Source organism: Protopterus annectens, chromosome 11.part0 (genome assembly GCF_019279795.1).
Source record: "Protopterus annectens isolate FY-2018-M chromosome 11.part0, PAN1.0, whole genome shotgun sequence".
NCBI classification, from domain to species: Eukaryota; Metazoa; Chordata; order Ceratodontiformes; family Protopteridae; genus Protopterus; species Protopterus annectens.
The window spans coordinates 507,622,291-507,637,467 of NC_056745.1; the positions used below are offsets into that span (position 1 = coordinate 507,622,291).

The following is a 15,177-nucleotide window of genomic DNA, read 5'->3' on the forward strand; positions in this document are numbered from 1 at the left end:
ATGTATGCACGGAGGTCCAAGTAGTCTCAATAATGTCTCTTTTTGCTGCCCTCGTAAGAAGGCTGTGGTAGTGGCTGTTGCCCTTGTAGAATGAGGTCTTATGTTCTGTGGAATTGGTTTTCCATGGAAGGAGTAACAGTATCGTATGCAATTTCCTATCCATTTGGAGATTGTCTGTTTGGAAATAGCTTTTCCTTCCTTCCTGTTGCATAGGCTACAAAAGTTGGTCAGTCTTTCTGCTATTTTTGTTCTGTCCAAGTAGTAGCGTAGCTGTCTATGTACATCCAAGGTATGCAGTATTCTTTCCCGTCTGTTTTGTGGGTTGGGAAAGAAGGTAGGTAGGTAGATTGCCTGGTTTAAAGACACTCTGGATACCACCTTGGGCATAAATGTAGGATTAGTCCTCATGGACACTCTATCTTGGTGGAAGATTAGGAAGGGTTGCACTGCCATTAAGGCCTGTAGTTCTGAAACCCTCCTTGCTGAAGTAATTGCCAGTAGGAAAGCAGTTTTCCATGACAGGTGTTGTAGGTCTGCTGTTGCTGCTGGTTCAAAGGGTGATAGTGTCAACTTTTCTAGCACAAAGTTTAAATCCCAAGCTGGTAATGGTGGTTTCCTTGGAGGTTTTACATTCTTGATTCCTCTGAGGAACTGCCTGAGCAAAGGGTGCGAAAAAACAGGTGGATCAAAGCTGTATTCTGCTGAAATAGCTGATGCATGTATCTTGATGGAGGAGTAGGACAGGCCTGAATGAAGAAGTTCGGCCAGATACTCCAGAATGTTAGGCATATCTATGTTTGACACATCTTTTCCTCTTTCCGTATTCCAAATGACAAACCTTTTCCATTTTCCAGCATAGTTCCTTCTTGTTGAAGGTCTGCTTCAAGAATAATGTCTTTAACTCTTTGGGAAAGTTCTGGATTAGCTGCTGCTATGTGATGTTCCATGCAGTCAGTTGCAGCATTTTAGGTTTGGATGTATGATGCTGTAGTTGTTCTGAGTTAACATCAAAGGCATCAGGAGTATTGGCCACATATTGTTCTGAGGCATGCTCTTCAGTAGTGGGTACCAGTGTTGTCTTGGCCAGTTTGGAGCTATCAGGATTATCCTTGGACGTTCTCTTCCTTGATTTTTAGTAGTACCTTGTGTATCAAAGGAAGAGGTGGGAATGCATATGCTGTTAGGCCTTTCCAGTTGAAGGAGAGTGAGTCCACTTTCCATGCTAGTGGGTGGAATGTCCTTGTGCAGAATTTTTGAGCTGCTGATTGAGAGGTGATGCGAATAGGTCTATCTGTGGCATTCCCCATTTCTTCGAGATGGTCTTGAAGATGTCCGGGTTCTGCTTAATATGTCTGCTAGAGTATTGTCTTTCCCGGTACAAATATTGCCTGTAACTGAATGTTGTAGCTGAGTGCCAGGGTCCACAGCTCCAAGGTCATTCTGCATAGGGTGTTTGTTGATGTACCACATGACTGTGGTGTTCATCAACTGGCCCTCTTTGAGAAATGGTTTGAACTTTGGGATTGCCAGTTTTAGTGCCAGCATTTCTTTTAGATTGATGTGCAGGTGAAGTTGAGCCTGTGTCCACAATCCTTGCACGCATTTGTCCAGCATGTGGGCCCCCATCCTAGGTCTGGGCGTCTGTTGTGATGGTCTGGCTTGGTTGACATCTGAAAAAGTAGTAGGCCTGGTTTGACTGGCATGCTGAGCCCCACCATAGAACTCCTGTTTTAAGCATGGAATTAATGGGATTTCTGTTTCTAGACTGTGTCTGTGTTGGGACCATAAATTCTTTAGGTACCACTGTAGTTTCATATGTAGTCTGGCAAATGGGACCAAGATTATGCATGATGCCATGAAGCCCAAGGCCTGCAGAACTTTTCTTGCTGTTAACTTGTTCAGTTTTGTTAGTGCCAAGAAGTAAAGAGGAAGTTCTTTTGTTTTTCTGTAGTCAGGAATGCCATTTGTTGTACTGTGTCCAATTCCGCGCCCAAGAATGTCCTTGTTTGGGATGGTATCAGCCTTGACTTTTGTAAATTGACTGTGTATCCCAGTCCTTGTAGCAAGTAAATGACCCTTTGTAAATCTGTTGTCAGCTTGCTTTTGTTGTCAGCAGGCAGTCGTCAGGTGGGTAAATTTGAATTCCCTGTAGTCTGCAATGGCGATTACTGATGCCAGGCATTTTGTGAATACTCAGTAGATAAGCCAAAGGGCAATGCTGAGAATTGATAGTGCTCTGATCCTGCAAGAAATCTGAGGTATCTTCTGCAGAATGGTCTGGGACGTGCAGGTATGCCTCCTTGAGATCTAGAGTTACCAGCCAAGACTCCTGCCCAGCATGGGAAGAAGTTGCTGTAGGGTCAGCATTTTGAATTTTGGGACAATGATGTATGTATTTAAGGTGGACAGGGTGGTCTCCAACTTTTTTTTTTTTTTTGGAAACTAGGAATATAGTCTGGAGAACCCCTTTCCTTGTTCTGCTGTTGGCACTCTTTCCACAGCTCTCATGTTTGCTAACTCCATTATCTGGCGAGAGCCTCTGTTTTTTATTTGGAGGTAGATTTGCATCCTCTTTTGACTGTAAAGTGTGGAAGTGAAACCGTAACCTTGATCTATGGTTTGTAAAATCCACTTGTCTTTTGTTATGTAGTGCCAGTTCTTTGAAAATAAGGTTAACTTTCCGCCTAGAGGAGCTGCTATTTGTTCCCCTAGGCGCGGATTTAGGATTAAGTCACTGTGGTTGTGCTGATGTAGTGGCAGTGGCTGTGTCTGTGCCTCTGTTGTTACCTTGCCCACTGTCGCCTCTGTAGGCACCTCCTCTGGATTGGTTTCTGCTCTGGAGCGTCTATTCCTGCCTTTGAACGGCCATTTTGTGGGAGTCAGAAAGGACCAATTTTTGCAGGCCAGTTCCTGCTAAACCTTGGGGTTGAACCTGCAAGAAATCTTTAACAGTTTGAACAGATTTTGCCTTTTCTTCCATTTTCTTCATAACCTGCTGGGCAGGTGTACCAAACAAACTTGTCTTGTCCATAGGAGCATCTAGCAACTTAGCTTTAACATGATCCGTAAAGCTTGTTCCTTTAGCCATGCATGCCTTCTTATCACTGTGCCTGTCATGGCTGATCTAAATGCCTCCAGTGCATGCAGCCACATTTTTTATGGAATGGTTGCTAACCTGTTATTTATCATCTCTAATACATATTTCTTATCAAGAGATTCATCAGTGGTTAGTTTTTAGTTAACTGATCAAGCATAAACTCTTGGTATTGTATCATGTGAAACTGACAGTTTAAAGCTCTAGCTGAGAGAGTAGCTGAAGTGTAAGACTTTTACCCCATCTGTCTAGTGACCTTGCTCCCTTTCAGAAGGAATAGGGTTGTAGTCGCGGCTGGCTACTGCTTGGGACTGGGATGGTTTCTGGGTCTGCAAGTGGGGGCCTTGTAAAGGTGGTGATGAGTATCTGGCACCCTGTAAAATCTGTCTGGTGGCAGGGGGGGGGGGGTAAAGAATCTGGAGCGGAGCAAACATCATTGAAAGCATCATCCACCACAGAGAGAACAGGAGGTATAGCTAAGGGCCTGTGCTGTGGGAGGTGCAGAAAGGTCCTAAGTCTTTGATTGGAGTCTATAAAATCCTGTTGCTGCCATTTGAAATGTTCTCGTATGGCATGCAAGGTTTCCCAAAGGAGAATTCTTCTGGTGGGGAAGCAGCTGGAATGGATTCTTCAGCATCAGAATCTTCAAAATTGGAGAAGGGAGCCTCAGGCTGGTCAGTTATGTCTGATTCATCAGCAGAATCATCAGAAGACACTGGCTCAGGGGGCTCTGCCCCAGGTCTCTTCTCTGGGGGCTGAGAGGCCCTGTCTGGGTGAGATTGAGATCCTCTAATTAAAGAAATTAAATCTTCTGCCAAAGAAAGCATTTGAGAACTAGAAGAGGGCCTGGATGTGGGGGTTTAACAGGCACTGTTTTAGTAGTCTTGGGCTGCTTAGCCCCTGGGGAAAGCCTTAATGACATGGGCAGCTGGAGGCCTAGCAGCCACACGCTGGGGGGTAGAGACATCCAAGGATGGTGTCTGATAAGTCAACCATGTGAGTGGTAAAATTTCTGAGGTCGATTCAAGAGTTGTAGCAGGGGCCTCAGTTGTAAGAATAGGTTCAGCTGTACTTTGAGCGTTTTTCCCAATTTTCCAAACCGACGCGAAGACCGATACTGCTTGTTTTTTCGCCGACCGTTTAAGGAAAGCGAGGTGAAATTCTTTCTTATCTTTGGGGTTTCGGGGTAGTCACGATCCGGGACGGCATAATGTAAATCAAAAAAAAAAAAAAACTGCACAACAACCCGACGACGCCAAAAGCGTTCGGGTTGAAAAGGCACAGGCCTAACACAGTGCTGCACGTCGTGGGCTGGGCCTAAAAAGGCAGACAGTAAGAGTGGAAATCTTTATGAGTATTTTTTTCCCACAGGTTAAACAATTAACGGGTACTAGCTTTTAGAAGTCTTCGGAGTGGTTCGTAGAAGTGCAATCTCTGATCCGACGATCCCACTTGCGAAACACAGCTGCGCTTCGCACCACGCGGCAAGAAAGACTGAGGAAAATGGCGTCGGCTGATGCTTTTAGATTACCAACAGAGATGACGCGCGGTGGAGAGCGACAAGCCGCGCCCCGACCGACTTTGGAATCCGGCCGACTGCAGGGCTGCCTGACGACAGGACAACCCACTTGTTATGACTGCAGATGCATCCATGAAGGACATCGTCTTTTTATAGTGCATTTGTTAAATCTAGCACAAAACTGACAACTAGTGACGTCGTGATCAGGGTCTAGGCATGGAATACAGTAAGAGTGGAAGTCCTTATGAGGTATTTGCTTCCCACAAGAAATACAATTATTAACTTTTTCTGACATTGGTCTGAGGCAAGAAAAAAGTTTCCCCAATGGGATACTTAGCTTTATTGAAGACTTCGGATCTGAAATTCAACTTCGAAAATCTCAGGAGTCGGCAGACCGGCACTTGCGAACTGCTTCTGCTTCGGGTACCGCACAGCAAGAAAGACTGAAGAAAATGGCGTTGAATGCATCTTATATACACCTGGCGCACTGACATCAGGGAAGAAGCAACAGCAACCGACACCGGGCCAAGACTTTGGAACTCTGGCCGACTACGGGACCGCCTGACGGCAGGATAACCTAAGTGTGATGACTGCAGCAGTGTAACACGATGATCATCACTGATGTTCATAAGAATCATATGCATATATCCCATGTGTCTCTGATACAAGAGGTTTGGGAGGTCACTCAGTGGAAGTTCTAGCTTTGCTGGAGTTTTCATTTTGTTTTAACCGATTGGTTTTTCAGTGACCTTCTCACTCACTGTTTTAGTTTGTTGTTTGGGATATTTTTGCAGCGACCCTAATGATAATGGACATCAGCTGGGTATAACAGCCCTGTGTTTCTAATGCTTAGTCAAACACTCTGCTTGTGCTGTGCGGATGAGGTCATAAGGCCTAAATATGCATATCCACAGCTAGTGGGGTTTGGCTTTATTGCCCTCAAATTGTCCATTAAAACAATGAAACAAGTCATGGGCATTCAGAATCGCCAATTAGCTGAAACACCTGATGTTCATAAGGATCATTTACATATATCCCATGTCCCTCTGATTCCATAAGGGAAAGGAAATCAACAAAGTTCTTTTTGGAGTGCTGTGAGGGACTAATTTGAGTGGAACAGAACCAAGTCATCTGCATAAAGTAGCATGGTGTCTGTAGTAACTGGCAGGAAAGGATGGGATTGCAGTTGTTTATCAACTTAGCCATCCTGAGGAAGAGGGAGGCAGCTCTGACTTGCCGCATGGGTGACACCTAGTGGGAACAACAGGTGCTGTATGCCATGAAGCTCAAGCTGAGCAACCTAGCATTGTATAGTGCAGTCACACAGTAAGCAGAGAATTCAGAGTCTGGAGGCATGTTTTTCCTTGGAGAACAGATCATACCAAAGACAGGTAATGCTGCTGCCAGGGAGAAGAATGCTCAGCTACGGAGAGGCTGCAAAGTACATGAGCTGAATTCCCACTGTGCTAGATTTAAGGGGGGGGGGGCTAAAAAAAATATAACAGAGACAACCTGACCTCCTGGAGTCATGGTCTCAGCAAATATAATTGGTGAAAATATTAACCAATGGCAAGTGACCAACGGAAAATATCTATTTTGGAGATATTCTTGAAGTTAGCATTGAAAGGAGCCATGCCCTTGGTGGATTGGCTTTCTTCAGCAGCATTTTCCAATATGTACTTTACTACTTGACAGAACAAGTTCTGATGGCAATTCCTTTGGAAAGGGTTTGCTTAGGAACTGCACGCCCTTACCTACAAAAAAACAAAATAAAAGTAAAGTTGTGCAAGTAAACTCAGTGGATCAGTCTAGCAGTGTCAAATGAATAGTATGTAACCTGCCAGGGACTGGACATCTGACCAGTACACAAAAGCTTTTGGGCATCTTCCTTGTGCAAGGTACATCTGATGAAGCATGGGGGGTGTGTGCTAGTATAAAAGGAACATAACAGTACCAGAATTCAGGCTTTCTTACCTCTAACCAAGGGATGCTGTAGAAAGAAAATATGAGACCTCTAGAAAGATCAAAATTTGCACTCATGTCATGCCAGAAATATGAAAAGGGTACACCCAGCCAACGGAACATAGCAAAGGACAACAGTAAGAAGGGGGGGGTGTTAGTACTGTAACAGTGATCTACTCAGCCATCTACTGTTATAGTACGGTAATCAGAGAAATATAACTACCATTTCCCATCTGTGAGAAAAAAGGAGGTGTCTGTTTCCAGGCCTGACTGCATGGAGGTCTAAGAAAAGTAGTTCTGTAACTGTTTATTGAGAATGGAGGGAACAGAGTTCCTTGGAGAGGTCCCCACAGGTGAGTAATTTCCTGGAAAACCTCTGGGTGTAACATACATTTGTGTGGGTCTGTCCAGGAACTGCTCAGCAAGTCTGCTACAGTGTTCTGCTCTGATAGGATGCAAGCTGACTGAAGGAGAAACTGGGCTGAGAAATCAGGTCTATATTAAATTATCGAATGGCACGAATGTCGAACAGCCGAAATATCAAAAGTGCCGTTCACATTACTTGGTTTTGAGGGGGGGGCTGCACCCCCCACACCCCCGCTAATTATATATACCAACGCCAAGATCGCACTACAGTGAGGAAAGGGCAAAATTCCCAATCTTCACTGCACCCCAAACGCACAAAGCAGAACTCGATGAACGGCACTTTTGATAATCCGGCTGTTCGACATTCGTGCCGTTCGATAATTTAATACAGACCCGAGAAATCACCTCTCACTTAATCATGGCTAGTTTGTACTAGGAGCAGAATTTGGTGGTTCTTTGTTTATGTACCACATGATTGCGGTGAAGTCTGTAATCATCAATAGAGGAAAATGGTGTTGAGGATTGTAGAAACCAAAAAAAAAAATTCTAAAAAGCCCTTTTGCAAAATTGCTCCATTCATCTTGAGACCCACCTTGACACTAGCTGGGAGTGGAAAGTGCTTGGTCTTTTGAGATTTTTTCTTGGGAATGTGCAATTTAATAGTTTTGGATGTCCGGACCTCCATGAGGAAGCCTGCTACCTCCTCTATTACTAAGGCCTGAGATCTACAATTCATCCTTTCAGACAAAAGAAAACTGTTTTCCCTTCATGGTAGGTGCTTGACATCTGGTCTTAGTGGACGTGCTTAATTCCTGACCTAGAGCAGCAGCCTCCTGCACAGCAACACCAGAGGGGTCAGGAAAATCAGACTGGCAGTCCAAGTGTTCCCTGATGGCCATACTAAGTTTTTTGTCCCACAAGAAGGTGAAGTCAAAGGAAGGGTTCCTTCAGTACCCTCTTTGGCAATTTTCTTCTTTTTCTTATCCTGGTGGTGGACATCTGACAAACAGGAGTTGACATCCAATGAAGGACAAGTGAGGGCTTTGAGATGTTAATAAGGCTATTAAGCGAACAGAGAATAGTCTTCGAGGTAAAGGAAAGACAAACACTGCGTGAATGGACACCACAGGATTCCCCAGATGAAAAAATGTGAACCGTATGGAAATCTTTTTATGGGATTTGTCTATCATATGCGCATCTCCCCTTCTGCTAGATGAGAAAGACAAAATGAACTTTTACATAAAAAAATAAGGAAGAACACCAAAGGGGTACTTACCTGCTCAGAAAGCTGAGATATGAACAGAATGCCATAACCAAAGTTGCAGCACAGATGAAAAGTCTGACTGCAGTATTCAATGAGCAGAAAGCTCTGCATTTTGATAACTTTTAAGTTCCCTTATATACCAGCACACACCTGCACTTCATCAGACAGACGTGCACAACAAAGGCACAAAAAAAACTTCTATACTGGCTGGACATCTATTCCTTGGTACGATACATTCCATTTTGCTTTATACTACTTCAATAGTATTCCAATGAACAACATTATGAGATATGTTCTTATGGTTTCACCTGATCTTCAAACAGAACCCCTCCATGATGGATCCTATGGTTAGGATTATTTTCTCCACCTATCAACATTCGGTATATATTTCCAGAAACTCGAAGGCTCAAGATCAGATGTGTACCAATAACATGCTGTGACAGCAAGCACTGACTATATCAACATGCTTATATTCCACATTAACCAGTTTGTCTCCTTTTCACCAGCTAACACTCTCCTGAAAAATCACGAACAATTAAACTGTGGCGACCCCCATTTTTAACAAGTGAAATACAAGTGTACACTTGCCTCATATTCCTGACCTACCAAGAAAATACTTTTATTTTAAGAAATCAACTACTATGGCAGAATATATCATTTAAATCCAACAATGAAGATCTTCAAGTTCTATGGCTGAGCTGATTTGTAGGCAGTACTACTACCTGGGCAGAAAAAGTGAACCACTACGGGACCAACTAAGTGACAGAGTTCTGGGGAATACTAAATAAAAAGGCAAGACCCCCTTTGCTGCAACAGAGAAGACTGCCAAGGAAAGGAACATCATTGGTCCAAAGGATCATAGCGATCATAGCTTTTTAAAAGTGAAGTAATCTAGACTGCAATCAGGGCCATACGACCAAAGGCACAGTAGCACTGAGAGCTCCCAATTAATGGAAACAATGGTAGCTCCCACCCACTCACAAGGTGCCTGGAAAGTGACTACCAGTTTAGCCAGCCTAGCCTTGGATATTTCTGGGGAAGAAATGAGGGGGTGGGTTGAAGGAACCCATTATTTCTCCCAGCTCCAACTCACAGCAGGGAATTGAAAGGAGTACTAATCTTTCAAGGGAATGAGACTGCCTTCTTGGAAAAAGAAAAACATCTGAAGGCCCACCAGGAAGAGGAAGGTGAACCCCCCCCCCGAATACTCAAAGAATTAAGGCACCAAGAGGAAGCAAAGCTATCAGGAATAGAATTACCCATGGACCAATTTGCATATCTATAGGTAAAAGGCCAATGTCACTTAAGCAAGCCTGTCAGACATGGGGTTTAAGATTCCCTTAGGACAGATGGCAGCCCTTTCCAGGGGACAAGTTGCTAGAACAGCCAAAGCTAGGTCCCCTACCTTACTTCTACCATGGATCAAGGAAAAGGAATACAATGGTCCATGCATACATAGGAACAAAAGTTGAACAGCAACTGTCAAAAAACTCTCTAAAACCTGTCATGACAAGTTGTAGAAAGTTCAGGTGCACAAGAAATTATCAAAACAGTAGACGTCCTACTGATCACTGTTGCAATATTTCTAACACATGGGTCATCTATCCAGGGTACCAGTGCTTTAGCCTTCCCAGTATCGTACGTTCAAGCACATACACACAGCCCTGCTACCTGTGTAACTCTGAGATCTCTATACCTCAGAGTATGGCGATTAATCCAGGGTTCCCAACAACTCTGGGCTTGGTGTCTGCAAACTTCTTTTTCAGAACACTCTTTCTATTCTGTGGATTGCAACCGCAGTCCTCAATTTCAACAGGAATCCAACTACACATGCTGATAAAGCAGACAGCTCTTCAATGACCAGTTCCAGGCTTTGAAGCAAACTCTATGCCTGGCACAGGTAATTTCAACAAGTCTTCAATTTGGAAAGAGAAATGTCCCGGATTCGATGTCGCAGTCCGATCGACGTCATTCCGTTGGCTCCGGGTACGAAAGCATCAGCCGACGCCATTAAGTGTTTCAGGCACGCCTACCCCATTTGCTCTCAGTGTTTCTGCCCTAGATGAGCCCCAGATGCCAATTGCAAATGGGGAGATAAGGTATAGACTCCAATCAGCAGCACATATATACAATACAAAACATGTATGTATAAAGACAACAACAACAACACCATAGGGTTAAGCTAGCTATTAACACCCTAGGAGGGGGGTTCACACCCTAGGGGAAGGAGGGATTTGAAGGAGGAGGCTATCGACTGCAGATGTGGAATTTACCATGGCAGGTACAATTATGAGTGTCATAGTCCTTCATGGATGCATCTGCAGTCATAACAACTGGGTAGAATACTAGGGGAGAAAAGGGGAGGAGGATAAAACAGAGGATGATGGTGTTTAGATGGTGGTGCAGTACAGCAGTGCGGTCTGCCATATAGAGGCAAATATAGAGGCAAATTATATCTTAAATTTAATGGCGTGCAGGGTCAATAAAGTCTCACTAATGTCTTGTTTGCTACCTCAGAAGAAGGTTGTAGGTGTGGCCCTTGAGAATAGAATGAGGTCTATTTGTTTTTGTGGAATTTTCCATGGATGGAAACAGAATCGTAATGACAATTCAATATCCATTGGAGATTGTCTGTTCTGGAAACACTTTTTTTTTTCCTCCTGTTGCATAGTTGGCTAAAAAGTTGGTCAGTCTTTCTGCTATTTTGTTCTGTCCAAGTAGTAGCGAATGACAAACAACATTAGTTCTTTCATGTTGAAGTCTAGTCTTAGGCTTCAGAATTTTTTTCTTTAATTCTGTCTTTAGTGGGAAAGTAGCTGGGCGGTATGTGATGATCCATGGTTGAAGGTAGTTTAGGTTTGTTTTAGGTTTGGATGTATGATAGTGTCTGGTTAACATCAAAGGCATCAGGGGGGTTGTACACATATTGTTCGAGACATGCTCCTCCCAGTAGTGGTACCAGTGTAACTCCTGTTTTAGTGCTATTTCTAGTTTGGTTTCTGTTTCTAGACTGTGCCTGTGTTGGGACCATAAACCTTTTAGGTACCACTGTAGTTTTTCTCTATAGTTCAAGCAGCAAATGACCAATGATGCATGATGATGCCAAGCTCCCAAAGGCCTGCACTTTTCTCTTGCTGTTAACTGTTTCCAGTTTGTTAGTGCCAAGAAGTAAAGAGGAAAAGTTTTTTTTTTTTGGATCAGAATGGAATGCCATTTTTTTTACTGTGTTCAATTCGCCTTAAGAGAATGTCCTTGTTTGGGATGGTATCAGCCTTGACTTTACTGATGCCAGGTGTGAATACCTGGGCGCAGTAGTAGATATGCCAAAAGGGCAAATTGCTAATTGCCTGCATCTAAAAAAGAAATGTGAGCAAGATCTCTCTGCAGATTCTGCAGGATGGGTCAATGCCTCCATCTCCTTGAGTATCTAGAGTTACCAGCCAAGACCCCAAGACCTGCATGGGAGAAGTTGCTGTAGGGTCAGCATTTTGAAATTTTGGGACAATGATGTGTGTATTAAAGGTGGACAGTCGAGAATTGGTCTCCAACTTTTTTCATGAGCCTTTTTTTTTTGGGTTGTGCAGATTTGGCATTCCTCTTTGACTGTAAAGTGTGGAAGAAAACCCCGGTAACCTTGATCTATGGTTAAAATCCCACTTGTCTTTTGTTATGTAGTGCCAGTTCTTTGAAAATAAGGTTAACTTTCCGTCACTGTGTGTTGATGCGGGCTGTGGCTGTGTGTGTGTCTGCTGTTGTTGTTATATGTCTGGTACCTCTGCCCTCCTCCTCCTCCTGGATTGGCCTCTGCTCTGCCTATTCCTGCCCCCCCTCCCCTTGAAATTTTTGTGGAGTCAGAAAGGGACAATTTGGCAGGCCAGTTCCTGCTAAAAACCTTGGGGTTGAACCTGCAAGAAATCTTTGACAGTTTGAACAGATTTTTCATTCAATAATAAACAACTGTATTCTGAAAATGTTATATTATAGCATTTAGTCTACTCAACCTACCATCCTAAGTGCCTTGGCAAATGATTCCATAGCAACAGACTCTTTGCCTGGTGTTCTGGTGGCAAGTTCGGTAACCGCATGTGCCATCAACATTTCTGAACATCCTGAAGGAATGCAATCAATAACAACAGTTTAAAAACACAGTTTATACTGCATTTCATTTAAGATTCTATTTTACCTGTCTAAAAGAATCAGCAATAAATCAACATAATGAAGACTGTAATATTAACAAGTAGACCAAATTAAAAATCTTTTAAGATACACAGGAGTAGGTACCCATGTATTGCAAATCCAATACTTGGCTTTCACAACATTGAAATTTAAGTGTGCAATTTCTGAGAATAACAGAAGGCGTTCACCTTTTACAAACAGCAGTAGATACAGATGACAGCACTAAGATCTAAGGAAAAAAAACAGTGATTGTCACAATTAAAAACCTAGACTCATAGTAAGGCTTTCACAAAGCATTTAAAACACCTACACACTGCAGCACATAGAACCATAGAATGTACAACTGACCCATGTGGCCATATACACCTTGCTAGTAGCCACCTCTTTGACTTTATGTACTTTTTCAACGAATGACAGGCCGCTAATACTTGTGGTGAATTTACAAATATCCATCCAACTGTCGAATTCCTTCTTAAAGGAAGATCATGCATTACACTGCTTGATATGGAAAGTAATTCTACTCCAAAGGGGTAGTTATTGAGCAACAAATCTGCATCTCCAATGTGATTTATTTGCTGAAGCAGGTTCAAATATTTTTTTTTAGTATTCACAGGACTGTTTGATTCACTGACAAATAAGTAGTCTTTGACTGTCAGATTCTTAAAGGCCCACTGCAACTACTTCTCATGTAATGCAGTTACCTAACTTATCACCCTGGGCTGGCTCCTACACTATACCACTAACTTAACATTCCTTTTACTAATGTATCTCACAACTCTACCTGAACACCCAAAAACTTTATTACCTTTTTTCCACTAGTCTTCTTCACTTTACTAAAAACAATGTGCTTTTTATCTATACGCAAAACAAGCTTAGGGCACTTATTTAATATAGCAAACTAACAGCCTTTTCCTATTTTATGCCATATTTGTGGAGCAGAATTTTTTGTTACTCTATATATGGCTGATTACTGTGGTACGGACTTTAGTACAATTAATCTGTTGACTATCTATATCCATGCTGCACATGAAATGGGTCCACAGGGATTAGCAAGTAGTCTACCTTCATATGCAAATTTAAACTAAAACAGTTACAAAAGAGAATTTATTTTAGCATGGGAGATCCCAGCATGTATTATGTAGGGCAGCCCATTTAGTCCTATGACAGGTCTCTAACCAGATTCAGGTAAGGGATGCTGATGCTCAGGAGAGTGGTTCACTGACTGCCTGTTCAGCTATCAAAAAGTAAAATAGTCTATCCAAGAAAAAAGCAAGGCTGGAAGACCTGCATATATTTCTCTGAAATGGAAGCAAATGCAGAAGGTTTATAGCCAACTAAGTTTGCAGATGACTGCAAGTTGGGAGCTACCAATGACTTCCCCCTTTTTCTTTTTGGATAAAGTTGATGTAAATAATTTCACTGGGAATCGTAATGTGCTATTAGAATGTCATGAAGCTGGATGGCGATTAAGGTTGGCTTCAGACAAAAGTCCAGGGTTAAATGAATATATAAGTTTAAAACGTTTTCTATTAGCCCAAAAGTTATAGTTTTCTTATTATTAGTGTTTTAAATGAGTAATAATTTGTCAGCAGGTTGTCTATAAATGTTCAATTGCTTAATTTGTATTACCTGTACTTTTAAACAAGCTTAAGTCATTCATTCATAAACTGATATTTAACGTGGATTGGTCTTGAGCTCTGGTTTTAAATTTACTACAAGGTTTTAACAATGAGTTTCTGATGAAGTTATAGGACAAAAGTGCTCAATATTTTTGGTCTCCAGCTTGCGGTCATTTTTGTAGAATTGTTAGTTTTACTTTTTAAGAAGGCCTGTCTCTAAAAAATGGTGCCAAAGGCATGATCTTAAACTCAATGCTAAGAAATGCACAACTGTAACCTTTGGGAAGTCAAAGATCCCAAGTAATTACCATGTTGATAATACGTCTCAGAGTCAAAAGTCAACCCAGTGGTCAGGGATGTGGGTACGTACGTAGACAGTAAGCCTTACTTTCAACCACTACATGGCCACAGTGGTGAGGAAATCCTTTTATGTTGTGCAACTTATAAGTAAGGGCATGGCATCTAGGTCCGAAGAGGTCAATATTCCATTATATTCCGCCCTTATCAGATCAACTATAGAATACTCCCTTTATACCTGACCAGGCATATGCAACAACTAGTGCAACCTCAGAGGTCCCTTACAAAAAGAATACACGACATAAACTTGCCTTATGCAGTTTCCATTAAAGTCTTTTTCCTCTACTTAGTCTGCTATAGATTCCTGAGGGGTGACCTATGCCTGGCTTACAAGGCATCTGCAAAGCCCATATGTATGAATCTCCTGCATATTCACAAGTCAAACAGTACCAGAAATACAAGGTCTAAGGACTTGAATTGTGTCTATGACTTTAACAGAACATGCTGGAGAGATAAATGTGTGTCCCAGAGACTGGTCCTCCTATGGAACAGTCTTCTCATCCATGTGAAGCTGAGTTTGTCTATTACCCAGTTTAAGCACAACCTAGATCAGTGTATAGGGAACAGGACATTTACACCAGGTTTGGCACCCATGTCCCTTATGGAAACAGTCTATAAATGCCTGGCCCTCAATGTCCTAGTTGGATACAGGACATCATTACTCTTTTGGAGAAACTTGGCTAGGCTTAGAAAGCCCCCCCCCCCGGGTTGTTAGCCTAAAAACAATCTATGAATCTATGTGTATACACTACAAACCACATCTCTACTACACCAGTAGGGAAGTGATGTTCCTGAAAACTTTGATAAAAGTTAAGTTAAC

The 15,177-nt window shown here is 42.5% G+C and overlaps 1 protein-coding gene across 2 annotated transcripts in view; it reads right to left on the bottom strand.

Moving 5' to 3' along the window:
• Positions 1-15,177, bottom strand: part of CCT2 (chaperonin containing TCP1 subunit 2) — a 980,031-nt gene that overhangs the window by 248,555 nt on the left and 716,299 nt on the right. For both annotated transcript variants that reach the window (XM_044088004.1, XM_044088005.1), the window contains exon 13: positions 12,211-12,314. In XM_044088004.1, the coding sequence (XP_043943939.1) occupies positions 12,211-12,314 (104 nt within the window). The remainder of the gene's footprint in view (positions 1-12,210; positions 12,315-15,177) is intronic.